We start from the raw sequence: 20264 nt of genomic DNA, 5'->3' as shown, positions 1-20264 counted from the left end.
GATTTAGATTAATTGCTTTGAAAAAGGAAGTCTCAAAACAGCCTGGTGTAAATTCTGTTGTGTGGTTACTAAAGTCCTTTTTTAATTTTTTTTAAGATTTATTTATTTATTATATATGAGTACACTGCAGCTGTCCTCAGACACACCAGAAGAGGGCAATCAGATCCCATTACAGATGGTGTGAGCCACCATGTGGTTTCTGGGATTTGAACTCAGGACCTCTAGAAGAGCAGTCAGTGCTCCCAACCACTGAGCCATCTCTCCAGCCCCTAAGCATCACTCTTTTTTTTTTTCAAAGCCTCAGAAGTGTTTTTCAGAAATCCCTTCTGTCCACTATTCTCATACCATCATTGGCTTTATGTGCATTATGTTTTTGAGATACACCACTGACCTACCTGCCTGTGAGATTCCACCAGATGTCCCATCACAGAGGTCCACAGAGCCATTCCTGCTCAGCTTCACCTCACAGCTCCCAAAGCAAGCATCACTCTTTTTTTTTTCAAGTGTTTTTTTTTAAATATTTTATTTATTTATTATATATTATGATTACACTGTCGCTATCTTCAGACACACCAGAAGAGGGCATCAGACTCATTTCAGATGGTTGTGAGCCATCATGTGGTTGCTGGGATTTGAACTCAGGACCTTGGGAAGAGCAGTCGGTGCTCTTAACCACTGAGCCATCTCTCCAGCCCTGCAAGCATCACTCTTAAGAAGAGCATTTTAATGAAAAGGAGCAAGTTGAGAAAGGAAAAATACAAAATATATGGTTTAAGTATTTAAGGGACAATAGGAAGTAGAATGGAGCTGAATTCTATGTTCTAGGAGATAACAGATTAAGGGAGTGGGATTTTGGGACAGGATCCACCCAGATAAATTTAGTTGTACACAACTTTAATCCCAGGAAACAAAAGCCAAGGAGATCTCTTGAGTTTCCAGCCTGGAACAGAGCAAGTTCTAGGTGACAAAAAGCTTAAGTCCAAGCATGGTGGTAGACATCTTTGATGCCAGCACTCAGGAGACAGAGTCATGCAGATCTCTGAGTTCACGATCAGTCTACAGAGCAAGCTCCAGGACAACCAAGCTTAGGTAGTGAGGGAGTTGGAAAACAGAAAGCTGGTAATAGATAAAGGGAGTCATGCTCCAGCCCCAGCAAGCAGGAGAACTTGGAAACTTCAACCATGTGGCTCTGGCTTTAGAGTCAAGAATAGAAGGGACTACTGGGACAATTGGTGGTGATTAGCCAGAGCTAAGAAATTAGCAGTAATTAAGAAGAGACCAGCATCACTGAGGTGAAATCTGGGAAGTGTTTTCTGAGAGCACAAAGCAGCTGTGTTCCAGAGATCGCCAAGGTTGTATCTGTGCTGCAGCTGTTCTTGGTAATGCGTAAGAGTCACCCAGATAGTACTGGTTTTGAAGGTACGAATGGGATATGAAGAGGAGTTGAGGCTTGGCACTGTGAGAGGCCAGGGAAGGCCACTGGTGCAGGTGCAGCCTCAGCTGTAATTGATGGTCCAGGACATATAAAAAAGTTGAGTCCAGGTCATATAAAAAAGTTGAGTCTTGGCACCATAAAGAGAGCCTATGAGAGGCTATTGGTGAAGCCTAGTTGCAGAGGAAGACCTCAGTGTATTGGAAATGACAATACCATGGGATGATCACCAAGAACAGCAGCAGCAGTGGAGTGGATCAACCTGAGCTTAGAGTGCTACAGAGAGCAGAGCTGGAGAAGTGACCCAAGCCCTTTGGAGGAGCCCAGATGATTGTGAGTGGATCCCAGACATTGGAACAAGAAGCTGTAACATTGAAGTTGCCTTAGAGACCCCAAGATGTTAAAGATGACAGAGCCGTGGGCTATCTGCTGAGGAAAGCTACTAATAGGGAGTGGAACTAGCCCAGGAGAAAGAATTTTGTGGCAGTCAACAAAGATGAAAAAGGAATGGCGATCTGGAAACTGCTTTAACATCAGACATAGAGATGTAGAGTTTGGAGTTTGCCCAGCTGATGTCCTGTCTTGCTTTGGGGATTACTGTTAAGTGATTGGATGGATCTCAGAAGAGACTTTGAAATTTGGACTTTTAACATTGTTGAGACTGCTATAGACTATGGGAACTTTGGAAGTTGGAATAATTGTACATTTTTATTATGCTATGGCTGGGTATGGCCCTCATAGACTCATGTGTTTGAACAAGTCTTTGAGGACCACAGAGAGGAATGTGGTAGTTTGAAGATGCTTAAGTCAGGGAGTTGTACTATTTGAAGGTGTGGCCTTGTTGGGGTAGGTATGTCACTGCGGATATGGGTGTTAATACCTTAGTCCTAGCTGCCTGGAGGTTAGTATTCTCCTAGCAGCCTTCAGATGAAGATGTAGAACACTCAGCTCCTTTTGTACCATACCTACCTGGACACTGCCATCTCCTTGATGATAATGGACTGAACTCTGAACCTGTAAGCCAGCCCAAATTAAATGGTGTCTTTATAAGAATTGCCTTGGTCATGGTGTCTGTTCATTGCAGTAAAACCCTAAGACAGATGCCAACTGTGCATCCTCTAAGATGAATATGACAAAGGCGGGAAACACTCTCTGATGAGGATGTGGGGGTATGAGAACTCCATTTGGTGCTAGTGGGATTGAAGGGTGCTATGCACTTTGGAAATGGCAATCATGCCAAAGGTTTAAAAAAATTACTTACAATGCTGCAGAACTTCTAGCTATATAACCAAGAAAAATGAAAATATATCATCACAAATAATTCAAATGAACACTCACAGGCAGCATTATTCCTAATAGCCCCAAACTTGGAAAAACTCAAATGTCCATCTGTAAAGGGATAAATGTATAATTTAGTTGACAGTAAAAAGGAATGAAATGTTCCTTGTGATTTTGTCATGTGTTTTATTTGTTTTGACTGTAATCCACAATAGTGACTTTCTAGACTGATGACCAGAAGTTAGATCTTGTTCTTACAAAAGACCTAGGATTAATTCCAGCACCCACATGGTGACTCACAACCATCTGTAACTTGTTCCAGGAACCTGGTTCTAACCTGTCCATGGGCACCAGGAACACACATAGTATACATATATATAGCACTCATAAACATAAAGTTAAATAATTTTAAAATGAAGTGAAAGCTTTTTGGAAAGTGTTTGAGTCACGGGTATGAAAAACAAGTGAACTGTATCATAAGCCACTGAGGCAGAATTTTACAGAGCCATACCTGGCATGAATCCTGAATCCCTGAGCGAGAAGGAAAGGTTTGAGTCCGCCAACGGTGACAGGGCATAACAGGGTTTCAAGTGACTTATGTAAAGCCCCAAAACGCATGTCAATGCAACAAATGTATCAAACAAATGTTGACACATATATGGCATGAATAGAGCTTGATAATATTACACCAGGTGAAGGAGCCTATTAGGAATGAAGCGTGGCTCTCCACACATGCCGAGCAGGCGAGTCAGTAACAAGAGGAAGTTGCTGAAATCTTTTGTGGACGGGGACATATACTAAGGTGTATGTGGGGCGGGTGATAAAATATTCTGATTGCGGCCAAGGTGACTTGGTATGTTAAGCGCTTGCCTCCAGACTTGATGACCTGAATTCAATCCTGAGGACCCACATGGTGGAAGGTGAGAACTGAGTCCCTACAAGTGGTCCCCTGACTCCACACAGGAGACAAAGGAAAGAAGGGATGGAGGAAGAGGAAGACAAGGGAATTTTTTAAGGTTCTAATTCATTGTGATGCTGGTCGGTTAACTCTGGAGGGAAAAAGCTTGTATATACATTTAGTGAATAAATTATATAGTGATTTGTGTATTGGATGACATTAGTTTTGTTCTTATTGTTCTGGTCTTGAGACAGGTCTTCCTTTATTCCTCAGGTTCTTACCATTAATATTCACCATTATATTGATGGGTCAGCGCAATATGATGAGAAAAAGAAATCAAAGATGCATAGAATGGAAAAAGAGATAAATTCATCTTTATTTGAAGATAACATGATCTAAAGAATCTGTTTTTAAGAAGCTGAGAAGGTAATGAATAGATCTGACTACTGCAGGGCATAAGCCATACTCAAAAAATTAACTGGGGTTGGGGATTTAGCTCAGTGGTAGAGCGCTTGCCTAGCAAACGCAAGGCTCTGGGTTCGGTCCCCAGCTCCGAAAAAGAAAAAAAAAAAAAGGAAAAGGAAAAAAATTAACTATATTTTTATATGTTAGCACTTGAAAACTCAACATAGCCAGGCACTGTGGCTCACGTCTAGAATAATAGCACTAAGAAAGCTTAGGCAGGAGAACTGTCCTGAATTTAAGGCCAGTCGGCTTAACCCATTTGGAAAAAAAGTGAAAAGCTGAAAATTTTAGGTATGTAGAATAGTATCAATAATATAAAATGCTTATGGTAAGTTAAGCAAAATTTTGCCTGCACGTATTATGCTCCGAAGTCTATAAAACACTGCCGGGCAAAACAAAAGTCCTTTAAAAAAAAAAAAAAGAAAGAAAAGAAAAGCCAGGTTGGGGAGGGGCACACCTTTAATCCCAGCATTCAGGAGGCAGAGGCAGGCAGATCTCTGTGAGTTCGAGGCTATCATGGTCTACAGGGTGAGTTCCAAGCCAGTCAGAGTTACAGAAATTACATTCCCTCACCCAACTCTCACCCACCTGTCTTTGTGAAAATAAAGTAGCTTCATTTTCCATGAGAAGTTTTGTAAACAGCTAATTTTATTCCTTGATACCAATTGGTTGTTCATGATACATACTTTTCTGCAAGAAGGCAATGAATGAAATAAAGGCATAGAGGGGAAATTGGGGAAAAACCACAATGTAGTAGGATGTCACTTAATTAAACTCGTACTTGATTGGCTAGTTGTTTTAGTTACAATTTCAAGTCTTATAGATACAGAATTCTACTTTTTTTCCAGAACAAACATATATGTCCTTAAAGACAGTGGGGGAGACAACAGATTTTTAACTGCTGAGCTTCTTACTTCTAAGGAGAACAGTCAACATTGTTACTTCTTGTCCTTCACAGTCTGGAATTCATGTGGGTCATTAGCTTCTCCAATTTGATTGCTAGGGCTATGTTTCCTTTAATCTTCAACTTTCCTGACATAAATGCCATGGTTGGCTTTAACTTCCCTAAAATGAGAAATGAGACAGAGAGCAACATTAGTGTCCTAAGGAATGAGGCACTTGAAGAACATGCACTCTAGGAAGAATTCCAGAGTTACAGAGATGTCTACACAGCAGGTCACATTACTATCTAGGGACTCTCACTTCCTGACTTGGATGTCAACAATACCCTACAATACAAAAGATAATGGAAGAGACAGTCAGCAGAAGGTAATGGCAAGAACTAAGGATGCTACATTTATACATATGCTGGTCACAGTACTAAAGAAACATAGCAAATACTATGTTATTTAATTTTCCAATCTGTTACAGCTCATTAAACTCTTTAACTGTTTCAAGTTTAAAATGAAGAAATGAAATGGTATAAAAATGTACAAAATATTTACTGAATGATTATTAAGCTGGGCATGATGGCATACATCTTGTAACTGTTGCACTTGGGAGCTGAGTCAGGCAGATAGTAAGTTCAAAGTCAGCCTGAGCTAAACAGTGACACTGTGTCAAGACAAACAACTGAGACCATTCACCTACAGTGGTTAGGAGCTGGGCAGATAGCTCAGGGGTAAAGTACTTGCTGCACAGGTGTTAGGCCTGCAGTGCAAATCCTCTGAGTCCAAGGAAAGCTGGGCACTGTAGTGCACATCTGCAATCCTAGTGTTCCAACTTTGGGATGGGAGGCAGAGACAGGAGAATCCATGAAGCTTGTGGACAGTTAGCATGGCATATACAGTAATGAACAACAAAGATGCCCTGTCTAAAGCTGGACAGTGAGGACTGACACCCAAGGCTGTCCCTGACCTCTACACATGCACAGTGGTACCCGCATGTGTGAACTCATATAAACATGGAAACACACATACACTAAACGTTTTTATGTTTTTTTGTTTTTTTTTTTTCTTTTCTTTTTTTTTCGGAGCTGGGGACCGAACCCAGGGCCTTGTGCTCACTAGGCAAGCGCTCTACCACTGAGCTAAATCCCCAACCCCTTATGTTTAGTATAGTGTGTAGGGATGGAGACATGGCTCAGTGGTTAAGGGTTCTTTTAGAAGATCTGACTTTGTTTCCTAGCATCTATGTCCAGTGGCTCACAACGCCCAGCACCCCAGTTCCAGGGAGTCTGATGCTGCTGGTCTCTGAGGATGCTTGCACACACCGGGACATACCCACATACAGACACACAGACACACAGACAGACATACACACTATTTACAAAATTATTTAAGTATAGTCTATGAACACAAAAGTTCATGTTAGCATTTTCAACCAGAGAAATGTAGACACTACAAATAGAATTATAGCTATGTAATCCCAACACTTGGGAGGCAGAAGCAAGTTGATCTCTGAGTTTAAGGCCAGCCTGGTCTACAGAAAAAGTTCTAGGATGCCAGGGCTATACAGAGAAACCCTATCTCCAAAAATTGAAAGAGGGAGAGAAAAAAAGGAAGAGAAGGAGGGAGGAAAGAAGGAAAGATGGAAGAAAGGAAGGAAGAATTGTAGCAACTAACAAATAATACTGGTCTACAGAGAAAGATACCGTCCCTTCTTGTATTTACTACTAACTCAGTGCCAGTTCAACCTGGAGCAGAAGGTTAATAGGAAAACTGAGGCTCACAGAGGATTCTAACTCAGCCAAAGCCACGCAGCTCATGGATGACAGTGCTTCAGGTATGCCCAACCTTTATGACTTCTAACATTCTGCCAATTTAGACATTGCTCATCTCTCCAATAAGGAACAACATATGTCGGGTACATTAGTGGCCTATCCCACCTCTCAGCTCTGTGACATATGAAATGCAGGTGCAGAAGCAAAAAACCGAAAATATTCCATGCTTTTGGAGGTTAGTAGTAATAATAAATAAATAACAATATTGAGGCTGAAGAGATCGCTCAGCCTAGAGACCTGAGTTCAATATCCAGAATCCATATAAAGGTTAAAGGAGCAAACAGAATCTACAATGTTGTCCTCCGCCTCCACGGAAGTGCCATGGAATGCACACCCACCCACCCCATACACACACCTCACACACACACTTCACCCCCCCCACAGACACAGTATAACATTAACTCAAAATGGATCTAGACTTAAATTATGAAGAAAATTTTAAAGTCTTAACACAGGAGTATTGTGTGTTAAATGGAGATGTCCCCTGTAAGCTCCTATATTTGAACACCTGGTCCCCAGTTTGTGGTGTTGGTTAGGTATGAGGGTACAGAATTGGTCAGATGTGAAACTCACTGGAGGAAGGACACCATTTCAAGATGGCTTTGAGAATTTACAGCCCTGTCCACTCCCAGTCCTCCTTCTCCCCTCTCCCCTCTCCTCTTTCCCCTCTCCTCCCCCTCCCTCTCCCCTCCCCTCTTTCATGTGTAGCTGAGATGTGAGCTCTCAGCTTCTGTGCACCTGCCCCATGCCTTCCCTATGGACACTTCCTCTGAAACCAGAAGGCAAATAAACTCTTTGTTATGTAAGTTGTCTTGGTCATGGCATTTTACCTCATTTATCAACCGAAAAGTAGCTGATACAAGTGGTACAGCTTTAACTCTGTATCCTTGAATTTGGCAGGAAGTCTTAGATACAACATTAAAAGCATAAGCAACAACAAAAAGGTAAATCTATACTCCTATCAAAACTTCTAAAATGTTACTTCAAAATACATCAAGAAAGTGAATAAGGGGCTGGAGAGATGGCCCAGGGGTTAAGAACACTGGCTGCTCTTCCAGAGGTCCTGAGTTCAATTCCCAACATCCACAAGGCAGCTCACAACCATCTGTAATGAGATCTGATGCCCTTTATGTCACGCAGGCATACATGCAGACAGAGCATTTATAGATAGATACATACATACATACATACATACATACTTACATACATACATACATACATACATACATACATGGATGGATGGATGCAGGCGTACATGCAGACAGAGCATGGAAGCATGGATAGATAGAGAGATAGAGATAGAGATAGATAGATAGATAGATAGATAGATAGATAGATAGATAGATAGATAGATAGATACATAGATACATAGATACATAGATAGATACATAGATAGATACATAGATACATAGATAGATACATAGATAGATACATAGATAGGTTAAATAGATGGATGGATGCAGGCGTACATGCAGACAGCATTTATAGATAGATATAGATAGATAGATATAGATAGATGGATGGATAGATAGAATAAATCTTTTTTAAAAAATGAATAAAAAAGAGGTATTTATATATAGTATACCTGGAAATATAAAAATAATTCTTAAAGTTCATGGACAAAACAACTCAATTTAAAGGAGGGAACTAAAGAGATGTCTCAGTGGCTAAGAGCACTTGCTGCTCTTCTAGAAAACTTGAGTTTCCTCCCCAGCATTCTCATGGGGCTCACAGCAGTCTGTAACTCCACTTCAGTTCAGGGGATCTGACACCTTCTTCTGGTCTCCATGGGCACCAGGATGCAAGTGGTGCTCAGACTCACATGCAAACAAGACACCCATATGCATCCTACTAAAGCGTGTACAGAGAAAGACTGAATAAGCATTTCTCTAAGACACTACAGAAATAGGCACCAACAAGCACATTTTTAAAGGTTCAATACCATTAGCAATTTGGGGGAATCTAAACCAAAACTTTAAGATTCTAGTAAGACGGTAATCATTTTTTAAAAACAGCAGAACTATAGAGAAAAAAACTTTCAAAGAAAGTTACTAATCACAATGTAATAATACACACATATGCACGCCTCCTCAGATAAGGTAATCTTACTTTATTTTCTTTCCTTTTTCCTTAAGTGATAGAGACATCACCTTGTTGTCTAGACTGGCCACAAACTTCTAGCTCAAGCAATCAGCCTGCCTCAGCCCCCTAATAAACTGGGAGTGCAGGCATGTGCCATTGAGCCTATCGACAGTTTATTACTTCCTGTTTGCCACACAGTGACCTCTACTGGCCAAAGAGAGGGATTTGTTATCTTAGGTTTTTGTACTTCTGGATAAATAGACATAGAAATGGCTGCGATCTCTAAGAGAGACATCTTAGGCTCCAGGTCTTATCTGTACCCATTCTAAGGAAGGCATTCATAAATACAATGAAAGGGCAAAGGCGGGATGTTCCCAATCTAAACGGCCAGTATAAAATGTGCCTCCCATAACTCGTGACCTGGGGAATCCGTCAGCAAATGCAAGAACACACTCACTCACAGACCGAAGCGGAAAGCCCACAGTCTCAAGCTTGTAAGGAAAGGTTAAAGCAGCCACTGAGCCATGAGTGGTGGTGCCAGCTCTGAGGGGAGACAGGAGGGTTAGTTCATCTTCAGCTATATAGTTTTCTAGGCCAGCTTGGACGACATGAGGTCCTGTATTAAAGTAATGCAAAGGAAGATGCTGGTTCACCAACCCATTGATTAGAAGGTCAGTCAGAGCAGCAGAATAATTAAGAGCAAGCGGGGCCTTCAAGATGGCTCAGCAGGTAAAGACCTTTGCTGTGCAAGCCTGACAATACAAGTCAGATGCCCAGCACTTTTTCTACAAAATTATCCCGACCTCCACCAGTTCACTGTGGCATGTGCATGCCCCCCACACCCCATCACCCAGCTACCTCCCCACACCTGAATAATAAGCTAAGTTTAGAGAATAACTATGGAGACATATAGATTCATATCCTACCTCCAGTATCTAGTCACTCAGTATCTGATCTTGGGATGATTAGTTAATTTATCAGAGTCTTGGTCACCACCTCTATAAAATGACGAAAATGATTTTTTAAGATTCACCTATATCTATTTTATGGGTATGGTTTTTGCTGGCATATATGTCTATGCAGCATGTGCATTTAGTGCCTGCAAAGGCCAGAAAAGGGTTTGTCAAATTCCCTGAACTGGAGTTACAGAAACTTGTTAGCCACAAGGATCTGTCCTCAGAAAGAGCAGCTGGTCCTTTGAACCACTGAGCCGTCTCTCCAGCCCTAGTGAAAAACACTTTTCTCTCAAGCTAAATTCATTCTTAAACCACAGCAATTACACAATAGATATTAGGTATATTTAACTTATTCAGTTTAGACACTGTCAATGACTTCTTGTTTCATTTTGTTTATTGAAACAGGGTCTTAATAGATAGTTCTGAATGACTTCAAACTACATAGAGGCTTGAACTCACAATCTCCCTGCCTTAGCCTCCCAAGTGCTGGGATTATAAGCTTGTGCCACCTTAACCAGCATAATACATTTTTAATTGAAACTGACCTTAATTTTTAAAAAAAATCTACGATTCATTTCTACCAAACATTTAGGCTAGCTGTGGTGTTACACATCATTAATCCCAGTACTTAAGAGGCATTGATATCTGTTAATTCATTTGCCAGCCTGTTCCCCATAGCAAAATCCAGGACAGCCAGGAGTTCATAGAGAGACCCTGTCTCAAAAAACAAAAACAAACAAATATTTACTGATCATTATTAAATGCATAAAAATGCTATTTAATCTCTAATAAGAAAATAGGGTTTTGGTTTGGTTTGGTTTTTCAAGTCAGGGTTTGTCTGTGTAGCCTTGGCTATCCTGGAATTCACTTTATAGACCAAGCTAGCTTCAAACTCTGAAGCCTCCAGAATGGAGTTAAAGGCATGCACTACCACTGCCCAGCTTAAACATAGTTTTTGATACTCCAAACTATTATAAATGACAGGAGGCACAAATTAATTAAAATGTTATAATGTACAGTTTAAAAAGATCATCAAATGATGATATAATTTTGTTTTTATAAACACACACAAATATATAAATATATAAATATATATTTGTGGACATAAATCCATATAAGATGCTAATCCAAATGAATTGATGGTTGTCCTTTCAATAGTGTAGTAAAAAAATAATTTTTATTTGTTTAATTGCTTTTTCTAGTTTTGTTCAATAAACAGGTAATGCTACTGTAGAAGCTGAAGAGGGTAGGGAGATGGTTTGGTGGGTAGGAATGCTCGCTGCACAAGCTTAAGGGCCTGAGCAAAGAGCTGAGTGTCTACACACATGCCTGTAACTCCAGCAGAGTGGGGATCCGAGAAAGGAGGATTGCTGGCCTTGCTAGCTGCCAGCCTAGCCCCAGGATTCAAGAGAGCGCATGTCAGAAGGGACTATGGAAGAGTATGGTAGAGCAGACATCCTCATTTGGCCTCTACATGTGTGTATATGCTTGGGCATTTGCACCTATGTGTGTGTGCATAGAGAGCACACACACATAGAAAACACACCTCATAGAGAGCACACACACAGAGAACACACACGCACAGAAAACACACATGCATAGACAGCACACACACACACAGAACACACACACACAGAACACACATGCACAGAGAACACACAGGTATAGAGAGCACGCACACACACAGAATACACATGCACAGAGAACACACATGCATAGACAGCACACACACAGAGAGCACACACACATAGAGAACACACACACAGAGAACACACATGCAGAGAACACACATGTATAGAGAGCACACACATGCATAGAGAACATAACTCATAGAGAGCACACACACAGAACACACACACAGAGAATACACATGCACAGAGAACATACATGCTTCGAGAACACACACACATTAGAGAACACAATGCATAGAGAACACAAACACACAGAGAACACACATGCATAGAGAGTACACGCAGAGAGTACGCACACATACACATAGAGAACACACACACATAAAGAGCACACAGAGAGCACACAAACACAGAGTAGACACACACACACATACACACACACACACAGAGCACACACATATAGAGAGCGCGCACACACTAGTTCTACTTTAGTCATTGAAACATCATATACAAACTGTACAGTGTACATGAGCATCCCTTATTAGATCTGAAAAAGGGGGTTTTAGAGGGCACACACTATACTTTGATACCATTTAACAAAGATATGAGTGATACTTTATAATTCCTTACATGTGGGGTTGGGGATTTAGCTCAGTGGTAGAGCACTTGCCTAGCAAGCTCAAGGCCCCGGGTTTAGTCCTCAGCTCCGAAAAAAAAAAAAATTCCTTACATGTAAGATTTTTAGGTTAGAATATTATAATGCCTTAGTTGAGAGTATTGTTAACTTTTTAGATTTTGTGTTAACTTACCAATTTGAATAGTATTCTAATAGAAGAAATAGAACAAATCACCCTTAAAATTATTTTGGTATTTTTAGAGCTAACTGGGCAGAACACAAAAATCATGGGAAAGGTTCCCAGGATAGAGATCCCACATAAGCAGGTACTGGGGCACAAGACAGTCCTGTCTCCTTTATGGCATTTGGTGAGTGAGGTGCTGCTGACTTCTAGCCTCCAGTGACCATACTGAAAATACAGTGTGTTCGTTCAGGTAGAGTGAAGCCTACTTAGTAGTCCTTGTGGATTATTGTTTCCAATGTTACATCGTTAGCTTCTCAGTGATGAGAAAAGAAGGATCTACCTCACTTTTCTGTTTGTCAGCTGAGGGAGAGGTGAGGCAGAGGCAGCCTAAGAACAGCCTCTCAAGACCACATGCATTCAGCACAGGGCACTCCCACTGTTGGGAATGTTTCTGAACCTTGATTATCTAGAAAAGGAACAAGTTGAATATCCAAAATTATCCACTTAAAACAAGTGAACTAAGAGAGTTGAAAAACTCACCTGAAAACATTTTGACAAAATCTTCAGTGGCCATACTCATCACTACGTCTGCCCGGTCAGAGGGCTCTCCATGTCCAACCTTCCCGCCTTTACTCTTCAGATCCAGAAACCACGTGCCCCCATCTTCACCTGCACAGACAAATTACGTGGAAACCCACATCGGCATTACTACAGTTACAGTAATCCCCTAGCATGCTGTCCTGGCTAAAATCCTCACGCCCCCATCAGACTCAGCACTTACTATAGGCTAAGCACTGTGCTAGGTTCTGAAGATCATTGAGTAACAAAAGGAAAAGCCAGGTTCTTCTCCAAAGAGGAAACAGAGGTAATGTGGGTGTGTTGATAGAGGGACAGCAAAGCTGGAGCAGTGAAATTCACACAGAAGTGACAGTGCCCAAGCACCTTGGATCCTGCAGAGGGGCTGCAGGGAGGGCTGACAAACCCACTGGTGCACAGCCCTCATCTAGGACCACTGCAAAAGCAAACCCTGGGGAACAAAGGAAACTGGAAGGAGAAAACTCTGTTCAATATAATGGGCTTCAGATAAAAGTAAGTGTGGCTCTGAAAGAAAAAGACAGGGAGCATGGTTTGGGATTACTGTTATGTTCTGTTTTAAAGATGGACTACAGTTGAGAACATTACAATAACCGCTGGAAAGGAGGCTGCATGTGCACAAGTTCAAACCAAGGCACAGTTAGCAGAATAGTTCCTGAGGAGACCAGAGGAGGTACGGCTAGGGCTAGTGTCACTCATGGACTACTTCACTGTCACTGTCTGTCAGGTCCAACTCTACATGTGAGGAAGGGTCTATGTAAAGTTCATCAAGCTTGGGAGGCAATGCCGGGAAAAGCTCCATCCACCTGGGAGGAAGAGGAAGGCCTATGATGACTGATTTATGTCTGATGCAGGAAGCTCAACTTGCAGGTTTCTGAAAGTAATCTGCCATGGAAAATGAGGCAGTAAGCTAACGAAAGGAAGTCTAAGGTGCTGCTCAGACCTATTTGAAGAGGAATCTACCAGTCCGCCTGATGTTACTGCTTTGGTTTTTGTCTAACAAGACTTGGTAGCTTTGCTGCAGCTCTGGGGAAACCAGGCAGTTAGATTAATCCAGAACTAAGCCTTTGACAGATAGGTCACAGCAGAAGCATGGAGGGTTCAGCGAGTTTAGGACAAAAAAAATAAAGAGTGAAGCAACAGACCGTGAATTCAGAAACAAAAAGGAAGAAGGGAAGATTACAATTAGGCAGAGAACAGCATAAAGGAGAACAAAGTTTACATATAACAGAGCTATAGTAGTTCTTAAAACTACCATTAGTGTATATTACTTTTATTATATAGGAAAACACAAAGAGTTGGTTTTGGCTTGGTTTTTTGAGACTGTATCTCTAACACTGAAAGTATATGGTGGGACAATGTAGTCTACAGCTGTTTCCACATAAACAAATCTTTACTTGAAAATATGAATCGATAGTTACTTGCTGTTTTTGAGTATCTATATTCAGTAGTCCTGGATCTAGCTAACTATCTGGGTACCAAAGGCTGGCTTTCTTCCAACAAAAATGCCCTATGTTTTCTAAAAGCTCCAGATGGTGGGACACGGTCCTCACCTGAGAGTTCAAACTGATAGACAGCTTGTGTGGCTCTAACAACTTCATCACTGAGAGAATCCTTAACAATTCTAAATGTCTCTTCTACAGCTCCAAAGTGTGGTTTTGGTGGTAGCACTGACTGCAGCAGTGGCTGTGGCTGTGGCTGTGGCTGTGGCCGCTGCTGTGGCCGCTGCTGTGGCTGCTGCTGTGGCTGCTGCTGTGGCTGTGGCTTCTCCTGCTGCTGTGGCTGCTCCTGCAGCTGTGGCTTCTCCTGCAGCTGTGGCTGCTCCTGCAGCTGTGGCTGCTGCTGTGGCTGCTCCTGCAGCTGTGGCTGCTCCTGCAGCTGTGGCTGCTCCTGCAGCTGTGGCTTCTCCTGCAGCTGTGGCTGCTCCTGCAGCTGTGGCTTCTCCTGCAGTTGTGGCTGCTCCTGCAGCTGTGGCTGCTCCTGCAACTGCAGCTTCTCTTCTTTCACTTCTGGCACAGGGTCTGTAAGGCAATTTGCATAAAGAGCCTTAAAGTTTTGGCAGTATGAGGCCAAATGATTTTAAATGCATTAGGTGGCATCTGAAGCATAAACACAACTGATGGGAAAGGCAGCCAACCATGTCAGTTATGGCTGTGAATGCTGAAAAGCTCTCTCTCCTAAGTAAAAGGTCGGGTTTTAAAATAGGTTACAAACACCCAAACCAAACAAAGTCACTCCTAAACAATAAAATGTTTGCACAAAGTAACTGCAATTGGAGGGATATTAATTACCTTTTTGGATGGCCCATCTGAGTTATAAAACCAAATGAAAAAAAGAAGACGTCATGGTAAAAAAGAGATCTGCAAGACTTGGCTTGAATTAGTAGCCAAATAAATATTACTTTGTCTGTAAGTAAAATATATCCACCTAATCCTTCCCTCACATCATGAACCTAAGTTCTATCTCTAAATCCTATAGAACCATCTCCCAAGGAGTCTCCTACTTCCACATGTGTGCCACACAATGTGCATACCCATGTGTGAGAAGAAAAATTATTCTTATAAGCTTTTTTAAAAGATGTATTTATTTAATGTATGTGAGTACACTGTCACTGTCTTCAGACACACCAGAAGAGGGCATCAGATCCCATTACAGATGGTTGTGAGGCACCATGTGGTTGCTGGGATTTGAACTCAGGACCTCTGGAAGAGCAGTCAATGCTCTTAACCACTGAGCCATCTCTCCAGCTCAGGTGTTATTTTAAATAGATCACAAAGATTAAAATGTAACACAGGCACGTGTGCGTGCACGCACACACACCAATTCAAGACTTCTTGTCTCTGAGTTACAAAAGAAAAAAACAAAAAACGAGGCATGCCCAAAACCTCCTTTGAAATGAATTCCCTGATAACATGGCCAATAGGACCAACTGTGAAGACTGTGCTGGATAGGACACAGTTCCTCCAAATACCAACATAAAATATCTAAAGATGGCTGTCAAGGAAAATATAAAACTTGGGACAGCTACCAAAATAAAACAAAACATCCTTTTTTAGAATTAACTAAGAATTTTACATAATATGTATAAGTTCCAGAATAGTTTAGAGCAGTGGTTCTCAACCTGTTGGTCAAGACCCGAGGGAAGGGGGGAGTCAAACAACCCTTTCACAGGGGTTACATACAGATATCCACATATAGGATATTTACATTCTAATTCATAACTAGCAAAATTACAGTTTTGAGGTAGCAACAAAGTAATTCTATGGTTCGGGGTCACCACAGCATAAGAACTGTGTTAATGAGTCAGCATCAGGAAGCTTGAGAGCCACTAGCTCAGAGGCAGAAGACAATATTGTTATAACATCAACTCTATGTTTTACACGAAACAGTAAGTTTACATTTGTATTTTCTTGTTTAAAATATGATTTACCTAGACATAGTGGTGCCTGTCTTTAATCCCAGCACTTAGAAGGCAGAGACAGGGAGATCTCTGTAAGTCTGAGGTCAGCCAAGGTTACAGTGAAACCTTGTCAATCAATCAATTGATCAATCGATACCATGCTCTAGAATGTTGGTGCTGGAGAGATGACTTAGCAGTTAAGAACACAAGACACTTTCCTAGAGGACCCTGGTCTCCGTCCCCCACATGCCGGCTCCCAACCATCCCTAACTCCGTCCACTTGGGAAGCCAACGCCTCCTTCTGGCTTCTGCGGCACCAGGCACACTTACGGTTCAGAGACAGACATGCAGGCAAAATCCACACACACACAAAAGAAAGAATAAAGTAAAATATGCTCTATATTCTTACCATAGGATTCTTTTTCCTCCATAACTGCATCTGGGTGTTCGTCTAAGAAGAAATCTGGTAACAAGGGGTGACCTGAAAATTAACCCCCAAATAATCAAGTTACAATAATTATACAATAAGGATTTTTAAAATATTTTTATCTTTAAAATAAATTTTAAATAGTTTTAATTTATAAAACTAAAATTATTTTTAAAAATAAATATTTGTATTATATATTATTTTTTATTAATTACTTCTGCATTTACATCTCAAATGATATCTCCTTTTCAGTTAGCCCTCCACACACCCCCATCCCATCCACCCTCTTCCCCCTCCCCCACCCACTCCCACCCTGCCGTGCCAACATCCCCTACACAGGGGCATCAAACCTCCACAGAACCAAGGACCTCCCCTCCCATTGATGTCAGACAAGGCCCATCCTATGCTACATATGCAGCTGGAGCCATGGATCCCTCCCTGTGCACTCCTTGGTCAGTGGTCCAGTCCCTGGGAGCACTGGGTGGTCCAGCCAGCTGACATTGTTCTTCCTATGGGGTTCCAATCCCCCTCCGCTCCTCCAGTCCTTCCGCCAGCTCCCCCACCAAGGTCCCTTGAGCCTTTTAATAAAATTCTTATCTCTTTTAAAAAACCCTTTTGTGTCTATGGGAAGAGCCCCCAGGCAACTAACTGTTAAACTACTTGATCTAATATGTTGGATTAATTTATGTAAATCAGTTATAGCTTCCCTTATGACAGACTTCATCTTAAGATCTAATTTTCTGTTTCATTTTGTTTTCTGACAAAGCCTCGCTAGTTCTACCTAGCCTAGAACTCTCTATACGGATCAGGAAACTAGCAGCAATCTACTTGCCTCTACCTCCCAAGCACGGTATTACAAATCCATAGAACAATGGCCAGATATCTATTTTATATAGGGATATATATATATATATATATATATATATATATATATATATATATATATATATATATATGCATGTGTGTCTACATGTATGTGTGGCTGTGCACAGCCCTTTATCTGCGTTTGTAGAGGCCAAAAGATATCAAGTGTCTTCTTCCTAGGGTGTCCACCTACATTGCAGACAGTCTCTCACTGAAGCCTGAGCTCACTGACCCAGCTAGTCACTGTCTCCCTGTCTCCCAGCTCTGGGATTAGAAATATGCAAAACATACTCAGCTTTGTACATTGAGGCTAGACATCCAAACTCAAATCTTTTGATTGCACTGCAAGCATTTTACATGTTCAACCATTCCCCAGAGCCCTGAAGGTCTGCTCTGCTCTGCTCTGCTCTGCTCTGCTCTGCTCTGCTCTGCTCTGCTCTGCTCTTCTCTTCTCTTCTCTTCTCTTCTCTTCTCTTCTCTTCTCTTCTCTTCTCTTCTCCTCTCTTCTCCTCTCTTCTCCTCTCCTGTCCCCTCCCTTCCTTTCCTTTCCTCTCCTCTCCTGTCCCCTCCCTTCCCCTCCCCTCCCCTCCCCTCCCCTCTTCTCCCGCTCCCTGTCCCTCTCCCTGTCCCTCCCCTCTCCCCTCTCTACTCTCTGTTTTATGAAACATAATCTCTCACTGTGTAGGCCAGGCTGGCCTTGAACTCACCCACTGCCTCCTGAGTGCTGGAAGTAAAGACATGTACCACCATCCTGGCTGGAGATCTGATTTGTACAAACTAAATTGTCTCCTCTTTTCCACTGTCCACTCAATTCATCAACCCATTAATTAAGGGGGGTGTTTATTATTTTCTAAGCACCATCTGATGAAGAGGCTGCTTTTCTCCACTCCTAATTTTTACAACCTTTGTCAAAAATTAGGTAACTGCAGCCATGTGGACTCATCCTGGGATCCTCAATTCTAGTCTCCTGGCCCACATGTCAGCTGCTTCACCAGAACCATGATATCCTTGTCACTACTGTTCTGCAGCAGAGTTGGAGGTCAGGTGTGTAATGCCTCCAGCACTGTTCTGCTATTTGGGGTCTTTGTGCTTCCCTATGAATTTTGGTGCTGTACAGAGTGATGGGGAAAGGGTGTGGGCAAGAACACCAAGAACAAACTGTATGAAAACACCATATTTAAGTCATTACTTTATATGCCACTGTAATTATTGTTGTTGATGCTATTGTTATTGTTTGATTTTTTGAGATAGGGTCATTCTACATAGCCCTGGCTATCTTTGAATTCACTATGCAGAACAGGCTGGTCTCAAGCTCACAGAGATCTGCCTGCCTCTGCCTCCTGAGTGCTAGGATTAAAGGCATGTGCTATACGATTATTTTTAAAACTACCTGTCATGTTGCTCATTGGCCTTCTAGCTAAGACTGACCATAAACAAAACGAGTAAGAGCTGTTATTTATAGTCCCAGGAGCCTGAGTTTACCATCCGTATGACCCTGTCGTCCTACAGCCCTCCAACATGCTTAAGACTAGCTTCTCTCTTGACCCTGACAGCAGGGCTCTTGCTTCTCAGCATCCATGTCTTCGGGTCTTTTCTCCATTTCTCTGTCTGCCATCATGAGAACTAAGCAAAGCTATTTTCTTTCATTGGGCCTTTTTTCAGCTAACAGTTGTGGTTAGAAAGTAAGTTAACTATCAAAATATTATCTTAATATTAACTGACATCTATATGGCGCATGCATGAAAGAACTGAGGGTCAGAGAGCTTTCAGAACTATAGGTTTCTCCTCCCTGACCTAGGGAAAGAGTAAGCTCATCTTTGTTATATCTCCAAATCACAGCACCTCATTATGGTTAGTTCTTGGCAGGATTTTGTGGGGAGGAGACAGGATCTTGCTATACAGCTGAAGCTGGTCTCAAACTTGCGTTCCTTCTGTTTCTACTCCAAGTGCTAAGATTGCCAGCCACAAATTTAAAAATCTATACATAATAACATCACATCTCAAAACCTAAAGTGACCCAGGTCTGGTGCGACACACCCGCAGCGCAGAGCTAAGGAGCATAGACAGGAGGATCATGAGTTCACCAACCTGAATACACAGTGAGACCCTGACTCAGAAAGCCAAGAGCTGGAAATACACTTAAGGGCAAGAGTGTGTGTTTGCTAGCATGTGCAAGGCCAGAGGTGAACCCAGAACACCCACCACTGACACGAAAGCCCCAGAGGGATTCTTACCATGCTCCAAATCTGGGGATCCTGAGTGTGTCTCATTTGGGTTCTCCCACACATCCATCTACCCACAGGCAGAGAACTAAAGCAGCTATAAACTTGTTTTACTACTTGCAAATATTAACTGTTGAATATTGCATGTGCCAGGTACTCTGCCAAGAACATTTTTGCACATAGTTCTGAAATCCCATATAGAAAAAATTGTTTTCTTATTTTAATAATAAAGAAATTGAGACTCAGAGAAAGCAGGTGGCACACTAAACCCCACTGAGCTGGTGAGGAGGAGAGTTGCATTCTCAATCTGAGCTGACCTGCCAAGTGTTTTCTACATTTATTTTAAAAATTTTTAATCCTTTTTTTTTTTTTCAGAGAGGGTCTTACTATGTAGCCAGGCTGACCTTAAACTCACAGAGATCTGCCCAACTCTGTCTCCTGAGTGCTGGAATTAAAGGCAGGTTCCACCACACCCAGCTAGATTTATTTTCAG

General features: G+C 41.8%; 1 protein-coding gene and 1 non-coding gene across 2 annotated transcripts in view; both read right to left on the bottom strand.

Moving 5' to 3' along the window:
• Positions 1–296: 296 nt before the first annotated feature.
• Positions 297–356, bottom strand: LOC120103353 (small nucleolar RNA SNORD75). Its single transcript, XR_005505408.1, has one exon. It is a non-coding gene; the product is annotated as a small nucleolar RNA SNORD75 (small nucleolar RNA).
• A 4347-nt stretch (positions 357–4703) lies between these two features.
• The window catches only part of Hsdl2 (hydroxysteroid dehydrogenase like 2), a 35171-nt gene continuing 19610 nt past the window's right edge, over positions 4704–20264 (bottom strand). Inside the window, exons 8-11 of the mRNA NM_001025697.1 lie at positions 16668–16739; positions 14412–14879; positions 12805–12933; positions 4704–5138 (exon numbers count right to left, since the gene is read on the bottom strand). Coding sequence (NP_001020868.1) covers positions 5026–5138; positions 12805–12933; positions 14412–14879; positions 16668–16739 — 782 coding nt within the window. The 3' untranslated portion in view covers positions 4704–5025. The remainder of the gene's footprint in view (positions 5139–12804; positions 12934–14411; positions 14880–16667; positions 16740–20264) is intronic.

Source organism: Rattus norvegicus, chromosome 5 (genome assembly GCF_036323735.1).
Source record: "Rattus norvegicus strain BN/NHsdMcwi chromosome 5, GRCr8, whole genome shotgun sequence".
In the NCBI taxonomy this organism is placed as follows: Eukaryota; Metazoa; Chordata; class Mammalia; order Rodentia; family Muridae; genus Rattus; species Rattus norvegicus.
This window is presented reverse-complemented; position numbering and strand designations above follow the sequence as displayed.